Genomic DNA, 9,156 nt, shown 5'->3' with positions numbered 1-9,156 from the left:
CTCCGATGGCAGACTGTTCCAGCCCTTGGGGGCTTGGACAGTAAAGAAAATTCTTCCTTATGTCCAGCCTGAAATGGTCTTGCAGTAGTTTATGACCGTTCGACCTCGTCGTCCCTTGGGGCGCTCTGGTGAACAAACGTTCCCCCAGATCCTGATGGTCACCCCGACAAACTTATAGGTGCCCATCAGATCACCCCTGAGCCTGCTGTTTTCCAGGCTAAAGAGCCCCATGGCTCTCAGCCTGTCGTCGTAAGGTCTGTTTTCCTGACCTCTGATCATGCGCATGGCTGTTCTCTGGACCTCTCAAGTTTCTCTGCATCCTTTTTGAATTGTGGAGCCCAAAACTGGACGCAGTACTCCAGCTGCGGCCTCACCAAGGCCGAGTACAAGGGGAGAATGATGTCCCGGATTTGCTCAAGAAGCATCTATGGATGCAAGCCAGGATTTTATGTGCTTTTCTAGCTGCAGCATCACATTGCAGGCTCATGTTCATCTTGTGGTTGATCATGACCCCCAAATCTCTTTCTTCCATAATGCTAGCCAGTGTAGCACTGCTGAGCCTATAAGGGTGCTGCAGGTTATGCCTCCCAAGGTGGAGAACCTTGCATTTTTCAGTGTTAAACACTATCAGCTTCTCGTCTGCCCATTTGCTGAGTCTGTCCAGGTCGGCCTGGATCACCTGCCTGTCTTCAGCTGTGGATGCTTTGCCCCAGAGTTTGGTGTCGTTGGCGAACTTGGCTAGTCTGCTTCTGACTCCGATGTCCACATCATTAGTGAAGATGTTGAACAATATGGGTCCAAGGACAGAGCCTTGGGGGGCCCCACTGGTCACAGGGCACCATGACGATTGACTTCCATCAATTGCTACCCTCTGGTACTGACCACGGAGCCAATTTCCCAGCCAGCGGATCATGGTGGACCCAAGACCACAACTGGCCAGTTTGGCCAAGAGGTGATCATGGGATACCAGATCGAAGGCTTTTTTGAAGTCAAGATGTATGACATCAGTCAAGATACATGCCAATCAACAGAATGGCCTCGCGGGCTGAATCTGGCCCGCAAGTCGTGTTTGCCCACCCCTGCCCTGCACACTGACATGTTACCCTGGGCTGCAGAAGTCTGTTAAAGAGCGTTAACAAAGGGGTTTTGAGCTTGTGTCTTATCCATGTTACATTTTCATACAGTTTGCATATATCAGTTCTCAGTCAGTCATGTGCAGGGTACTAGGAATAGGTCTCAAGTGTTTTTTGGCTGTTATCTTAAAGAGCTGAAAATCTCTGAACAGTCATAGATTTTCTCTGTCTGTATTTATACTACACTTATGTCTGTGGTAGCTGCTGTAATTTGCAAGTACCCAAAGATTTTCTCCCAACCCAACACCTTGGAGCCAGTTTTGAAAGTAGGGATTTGACAGAAGTGGATTTATCTTGAGGAAATGGCATTAGGTGGTGGTGCTGGGTAGTGCTGAGTGACAATAAGGGGACAGTGTGGTTGGAATAATGGGCAGGTACCCAGCTATATGCCTCTTGTCAATACTTGTAAGGTTTGTGCCTTAAATCTACACGTTTCACTCTGAAAATTACCCCTTAAAGCGGCTGAAATTATGCACAGTCAGATCCTGTCTTCACTGAATTATAATTTGTGTATGTGTGTTGTCTCACCTACAGGTTACCTAGTATATTTCACAAGACCCATGACAATGCACCGGGCAGTTTCTCCAACAGAACCCACTCCCAGGTAAGCATGAAAAATAGTGAAGTTGAGCTTATCTAATAATACCCTACATTAGTGCTAAAGGATTAGCAGGTGGTATGATGCTAGGTGCTAAGCCCAGACCAGGAACCCTCAGTAGGTCTTTTACTCTAGTGCTTCAGTCTCCCGAGTTGTAAGCACCACAGAGAAGCAGATTTCTTGTTTCTTCTGAGCTTTTCCTATATTCTAAAGATAAGAGCAGTGGCAGGTTAGTTTAGCTGTCAAGTCCCAAAACATGACAAACCATTTGGCAAGTAGGAAGGCATGAGAATTACTGAAATTCATTGTCCTTATTTTGGTAAAGACATTTCAACCAACTAGAAGAAAAGTTGGCAATGTCCCATGCACAGAGAACTTGAAGGATAAAACAGGTTCAGAAAGGCTGGTAATTCCTAAACAACATAGTATTGGAGACTTGGCAAGAAGCTAATTCAACACAGTGTAAAGATGAGATCAGCAGAAAACTGATGTAATTACACAATATGCTTCTTAACAGCTTCAATATCAGAAGAGAAACATATTGTCAATGCAAAAAAGAGGAAGTTGCTAAGAAGTGTACCAAGAAATAACAAGAACTTGCACCCACTAAATTAGGAAAGCAGACAAAAAATTAGATACAACTGGCAAGAAATGTTAAAGGCAATAAAGTGGTTCTGTAAATATGTCAGGCAGGAAAGAAAGACCAAGGAAACCGTGGGTCCACTGTTCAATGAGCAATTTAATGCAAGGCTGAGTAAAATAAGCCCTGTAGGTCAGATCCAGCCCGTCAGTTGATTATAACCACTCTGCATGAGACCAAGTGCTACCCACACCTGACATCCGCACTGCTGAAGCCCTAGCCAGTGCTTACACTTTCCTGGCAGGACTGATCCCGCTGCTGCTGGAGCTGCCCACTGCTCAGCTTTCCCCCACCTCTAGTGGCTTCTCCTCCTGTCCCTGTTGTGCTGCTCCAGGCAGCGAGTAGTGCAAGGAAGCAGGGGTGGCTGTGGGGACACATGTCAGGCACCACATGCCCACCCAGGCAGAGGGGAAGCTGTAGCTGGCAGCTCCTGCCCCACCACGTAGGGCTTCAGCTCCTGGCTGCTTTCCACCCACTCCACCTCCCCAAAGCAATGAGCATCCACCTGTGAGCATGGGCTGGGGCAGTGACATCAGTGGATGTGAGGACAGGTGGGAGCTGGTAGGGCTTGGTCTCATGCGGAGCACCACAGGAGCATCTGCAGGCCAGATAGAGAGGAGGGGGGCAATGAACTGCACCTGCATTGCACTTCCCGGGCAAGCTCTGCTGCATGCACCCTCTCCCTTCCTCGCCCCACCCCTGGCCAGCTCCTAGGACCTAGCATGTAGGCAGCCCTCCACACTCCCTTCCTCCCAACACACACACAATATATGAGTAAGACTTTATTTTGAGCTATTATGCAATAACTTCTGTATACGCTACTAAAAAAACCCCATGAATCTGGACAAAAATTATTTGAAATAAAATTAAAATGTATTATAGTAGACGTTTGCTTTTTTAGTGTGTAGTTTGTTTTTTATCTATAATTTGTTAAAATGATATCTTCTATAAGATTTTGTGTGTGATCCTTGACAGGGTCACGCACAACTCATCAAATGGCCCTCCAGTGAAAATAATTGCCCACCTCTGTGTTTAATGAATGATGCAAGGAGGGCAGGCCTACTCAATAGCTACTTTCCAACAAAATATATTGTGGCTAGACACAATTAGTATAGAAAAAGAAGAGCTGTTGATCATAATAACTAAAGAGCACATCAGAGATTTTTTTGAGAATGAATGAATTCAAGTTGGCAGGACCTGACAAAATTCATGGCAGGATGGTAAAGGAACTGACTCAAGAAATCTTAATGCCACTAGCAATAATATTTGCAAAGTCATGGGTGACAGGTGAGGTCTCAGAAGACTAGAGCCAAGCCAACGTAGCGCCCAGCTTTAAGAGGATAAAAAAGAGGAAGCAGGGAATTAATAGATGAGTCTGCTTGACTTCAATGCCTGGGAAGTTATTGGAGCAAATATAAAACAATCTATTTGTATACACCTGGAGGAGGAAGAGGAGATTACTAGGGAGCTTGGTTTTCTCTAATAAAAAAAATGCAACATTTTCTGATATTAAAAACGACCCCCCCCAACCCTAATTTTTCTGTGATTTAAAACAAAACAATACTATGTATGTATGTGTACATACATGTAAAAACACACATGTCCACTAATATATAATACACACATGCGTGCCCACTATATACCCAACTTTTTCTGATTTAAAAAACAAACAACGAAATCCACACTTCCATGATTAAAATGAAATGCCACTATATAGTGTGTGCGTGTGTGTGTGTGTGCATGATATATATGCATACACATGTATGTATGTATTTGTGTGTATGTATTCATGGAAAAATGGATTTTGGGGTGTTTGGGGTTTTTTTTATTATTTAAACCAGGAAATGTTGGATTTTTTTTTTTATTGGAGAAAACCAGGATTCCTGGAGATCACTAGCAGTCAACATGAATTGACAACTTTGAGAGGGTAACTAGTTCAGAGGGTGAAGAGAATAGAATAGGCATGATATGCTTGGATTTTGAGTAAGACTTGATACAATCCCACAGAATAGTTTTAAAAGTTAACTGGAGAAATGTTGGCTAACTAGAATTACTATTGGGTAGGTGTATAACTGGTTGAAAAACCTCAAGCAAAGAGTAAGTGTAAATGCATTAATGTGCGAGACTAGCAGAAAGGCTCAAATGGGGTTCCACGGAGGTCTGCTGTTTTAACTTTTTTTTTTAAATGACTTGAATACAGTAATAAGGCACTTTCTGGTTTTTCTGACAATAGTACTACTCTGCTTAGCACTACTTAAGTCTTAGCTGGAGTACTTTATCCAGTTCTGGGCTCATCATTTTCTAAAAGTGATCAATGAAGACAATAGGGAGTTGGAAGGCAAGCTGTAGGAGGGTAGGTTGAGAGAGCAAGGCATGCTTAATTTGCAGAAAAGAAGGTTAAGAGACATGATAGCATTTTTAAATATTGAAAAGCTGCCATAAAGAAGAAAGGAAACAACCTGTCTCCTTGCCACAAAGGGCAAGACACTTAGCAGTGGATTTAAAATGCAGCAAAGTGGATCTAGATGAAAACTCAAAAACTTCTTAATAAGAATAGTAGTTTAGTAGAGCAGTGTGTCCAGGGAAGTTGTAGAATCTCCTTCATTGGAGGATTTCAAGTAGAGGCTGGAAAAGCATCATCTGGGATAGTTTAGGAACAGAGGATTGGACTAGACCCTTGGGTCCCTTCCAATCCTTTGATTCTGTGGGGCTTTTCTATGTGTAAGGCTTTTAAAAGCTTGTTCCCTTGTTTCTAGATCTTTGTCTGCTTTATCAGCCTATCACAGTGGACTGATCACACCAATGAAGATTCGTACAGAGACTCCAGGCAATCTGCGTTTGTACAGTGGGAGTCCCACTCGCAGCGAGAAAGAGCAGGTCTCCATCAGTTCTTTCTACTACAAGGAGAGGGTAAATATCCTACCAAAATGCCTTTCCTAATAACTTGCCTTGAACAACCCACATTTCTTCTCCATAGCCTGTTAGCATCATTGCTTATGATAGAGAAGCTTCTTAATTGTGGCCTTATAAACAACTCTGAAGGAACACCCCCTTGGTTTAGCTTTTGAGTTATTTCTCTGTATCCCCTCTGTTTTGGCGTAGTTATTTTCATGTCCCTTTAACCTTACCATCAGAGTTTTTGTGTATGACTCCAACTCTCATTTCAGTAGATAAGTCTAATGCAGGTACGTGTGCTGTTGGAGGGAGTGCACAGAGCTGTTACCAATAGCTCTTGTGAAGGCTGCAATTTCAGACTAAATACAAATCTAGGCAACACTAGAGCCCTCCTGAATGAGGTCTTCTGTAATAGGGTGGCATGTGCTTATTAGCTTTTCACGATGTACTCAAGTGCAAATTGGACCTTCCTCAGCTGCTGCTGGAGGAACTCTCCGAGGTCAAATGTCTCTCTTTCTAGCTGATGTTTCTATTGCAGCAGCAACTAAATATCCCCATCAGGGTTTGGAGCCTTTTTTGTGCAACTATGTTTAAACCATGATAAGACAATCCCTACCCCAAAGAGCTATCAGCCAAAGTAGCTATATTTTAACTGCAGCATCTGCTAACAAGGCAGTCGCCTAGCCCTCATCTAGCAAGACTTTTGGGGATAGGGTTATATTTAGTTCTTTCTCTCTTGGGTGAGTTAAGAGTGGGCAGGGAAAGCAAATCAATCTTCTTTGTATATTGCTCTACTGGAAGCTGAAAGAAATAACTATGATTGACTAAGGCTGCATATAGTTCCAAAACAGTGTTTTGGTGGAGTACACAGGGGTTTCTTGTGTATACTATACATGTAACCTATCTTACAGCCTTTTTTAAAGATGAACTGACCTGCTCAGAACTGTGCTGGCTCATTGTCAAATGCCTTTAAAATTCCAGGATTTCATTGTAAACTATCCAAAGCCTGGGTTCAGCTCTGGTGTTTTGGTTCCAGCAGCGGATGACTTCCCAGCCTTCTAAAGCAGGGCCGAGAGCTCATTCTTGTATGTTGCATAAGAGCCTGAGATTTCCTCAGCATTGGTATGGGGAATTAGACTCCTGAACTCCGAGTCCTTGCAGGGCAGTTACAGAGGAACTGATGTTATCAGTAATGGTGTGTGGGTTTTTTGGGGTCTGTTTGGTTTTGGTTTTGGTTTTGGTTTTTGTTTTTAAACAATTTTTTCCTTATCAAGGGAATGTCAGTAACTAGCCCATCAGTCCTGTCTCCTGCTCAGCTGGTACAAGGCAGTCAGCAGATTTGTCAGACATGCTGAGCCTTGATAAAACCTGTCATTTCTCCTTGCATCTTGAGCTATTCCTGAATATAGACCCCAACAGACTGTCTTACAGAGTTGTTGTCTTTGTTCTTACTCCATCCAAATTTCCTTTTGATGACCTCTAAAATGTTGCTGCCCAATATTAGTGTTACAGCCTATTCAGTCTTCATAAGAGAGTTTATTTAAAGAACAACTTCTGTCCTCTGCAGTGTGCTTGTCCCTGATACACAACTCTTTAAGATGACAGGCATGTCTAAAAATATTCATGTAAGCATCTTAGTACAGTTTCATTTGACTTGCCTCCCATAGTGCATGTATCAGTGGTGACAAGATTTTGTTGGGGGGTCAGACTCTACAGAACAAAGCATGTGTATGGGACCATGTCTTTTGGACTCCGTTATTCCTTTATCTAAGCCTGGAGGCTTCTCTTGTCTGGTTACTCTACTCTAAAGTATAGCAAGTTGAGGTCCTGCCATCCAAATAACACAAAGTTTTTGCAGCTGAAAGAGTACAAACTATCTGTACCTCCAGGAAGCAGTGGCATAGTGAGAGGTTTTCTGACTTCTAAGAGTCTGATCTGACTTCCTTTATGTTATATTAATACTAATGTTTTTGTCATTTAATTTCCAAGATTTTAAAGTTTAAAATTTGAATACTGTCAGCCCCTGGTTCTGGAGCTTTATTTTTCTGAATTAATGCAGTCATAAAATCCACTTCTGGTAGAGAACAAATATGTCAAACTTAAGCCCAAAACTGAGTGTTACCAAAGATCAGCCAGGTGTTTTTAAACTCATCTGTTCTTCAGCCTCCACCACAGCACTCACTACCAGATTGCAAACAAAGAAATCTGTTCACTTCAGGTCAGATATAGCTTTTCTAGTGTTACTGTAAGAGGAGCTGAACCACTGTTTCATAGTTTCATGGCTGGTAGGGTCGGAAGGGACCTGAGCAGATCATCAAGTCCGACCCCCTGCCCTGGCAGGAAAAAGTACTGGGGTTAAACAACCCCAGCAAGGTGTACATCTAGCCTCCTCTTAAAGACCTCCAGGGTAGGAGCCTTTGCTTGGAAGTTGGTTCCAAATCCTAGCCGCCCTGACAGTGAAGTAGCACCTCCTGATGTCTAATCTCAATTTACCCTCTGCCAGCTTGTGACCACTATTTCTAGTCACTCCTGGGTTTCCTGGAATCGCTCACTCTGATTTTTTTTCTGAGGTCTCCTTTAGAAATTCAAAAAAGGAAATGTGTTCTGAGCACTAATGTACACACCCCTCCAATCCAAATTTACCCCTATACATATGACTTTCTAGAGCAGGGCTGTCCAGTTTCTGAGAGGCAGGCACTACAGCTGGTATGTGGCCCCTCTTTCTCCCACACTACCATGCCGTGCTGCAGGGCAGGGGTGTGAAGCGCAAGCTGGAGGAAGAGAAGGGAGAGGAAGCCTGGAAACTTTGGCAGGAGCAGAAGAGCAGTGGGGGGAGTCCAAGGGCCACCAGTTGGACAACCCTGCTTTAGAGAATAACGGTCAAGAATAAGAAGGCTGTGTATCTAATGGTAGTCCCATTAGCCAGGAGGGTCCCAGAAATAATCTTGTCAGAGGAAAGTCAGTGTTCTGTCTTTCTGTTGTTTGTTTCTTGTCATGATAGCACCCACCATGATGGATGCCTTGTCCTGACTAAGGCACCTGAGTGCTATGCAAACATGCTGAAAGAGTGTTTGAAGAACTTAAAGTGATTCTGTTGAGTCCAAATCTATGATTTTTTTTGCTTCAAAAAAACCCTATGCTTTACGTATGCATTTGGAAAGTATTCAGTTTACCTTTTAAGGCTACTGGACACAAGCTGTTAAACACTTTTTCATGGTTTTGTTTTGAATGAAATGGCACAAGTCAGTGAACTTGGCACTGATCTAACTTGAATGCAGAAAGGAAGGCCAAATTATAGCTGTAGAGGGGAAATAAATCTTATTGCATTCCAGCTGCACCACCTCTTAGAACCTGCAGCAGTTGTATCTGAGGTAGGCCTGGGCTTTCTGGACTGGTATGGGGACCTCTCTTCCACTTCAGCATTAAATAGGCCCCCCACCATCCCACTTAAAAGGTTATGGCAGAGCCTCATGCAGGTCACTTTCAACAAACTTCTAATACACTAGCCATTCCTTTCCTCTGTTTCCTCCCAGCACTCCTAATTATTTCCCTTCCACAAACCAGCCCTGCTGAGCCCAAGAAAGACCACACTGAGAAGCTGGGGAATTTGGTAGTCTCCAAGGGGGACTGAATAGTTTAGCACATACAGCAGATAACATACAATTTCAGTTCTTCATTTTTTTTCTCAAAACATTCAGTTGCAATTCATTTAATTGGATCACTTGTTTGACTGAAAGTAAAATAACCTTTTGAGCCTGTTCATGATACCCTAATATTTGGGATCTTAATATAAAAATGCAATAAACAGTTGTATCAAGTTGACATCACTGAAGCTTTTACTGCAAGATGCTACAAACCTGAAGGAGGCCTGGGAAACAGGACAATTGTTC

The 9,156-nt window shown here is 43.1% G+C and overlaps 1 protein-coding gene across 1 annotated transcript in view; it reads left to right on the top strand.

Annotated features, from left to right (window-relative positions):
• Positions 1-9,156, top strand: part of WDR59 (WD repeat domain 59) — an 80,263-nt gene that overhangs the window by 49,674 nt on the left and 21,433 nt on the right. The window contains exons 17-18 of the mRNA XM_019535616.1: positions 1,668-1,737; positions 5,128-5,281. Of these exons, the coding sequence (XP_019391161.1) occupies positions 1,668-1,737; positions 5,128-5,281 (224 nt within the window). The remainder of the gene's footprint in view (positions 1-1,667; positions 1,738-5,127; positions 5,282-9,156) is intronic.

This window comes from Crocodylus porosus, unplaced genomic scaffold (genome assembly GCF_001723895.1).
Source record: "Crocodylus porosus isolate Cpor-Errol unplaced genomic scaffold, CroPor_comp1, whole genome shotgun sequence".
NCBI lineage: Eukaryota > Metazoa > Chordata > Crocodylia > Crocodylidae > Crocodylus > Crocodylus porosus.
The sequence above is the reverse complement of the archived record's forward strand: the minus strand, read 5'-3'. Positions and strand labels throughout refer to the sequence as shown.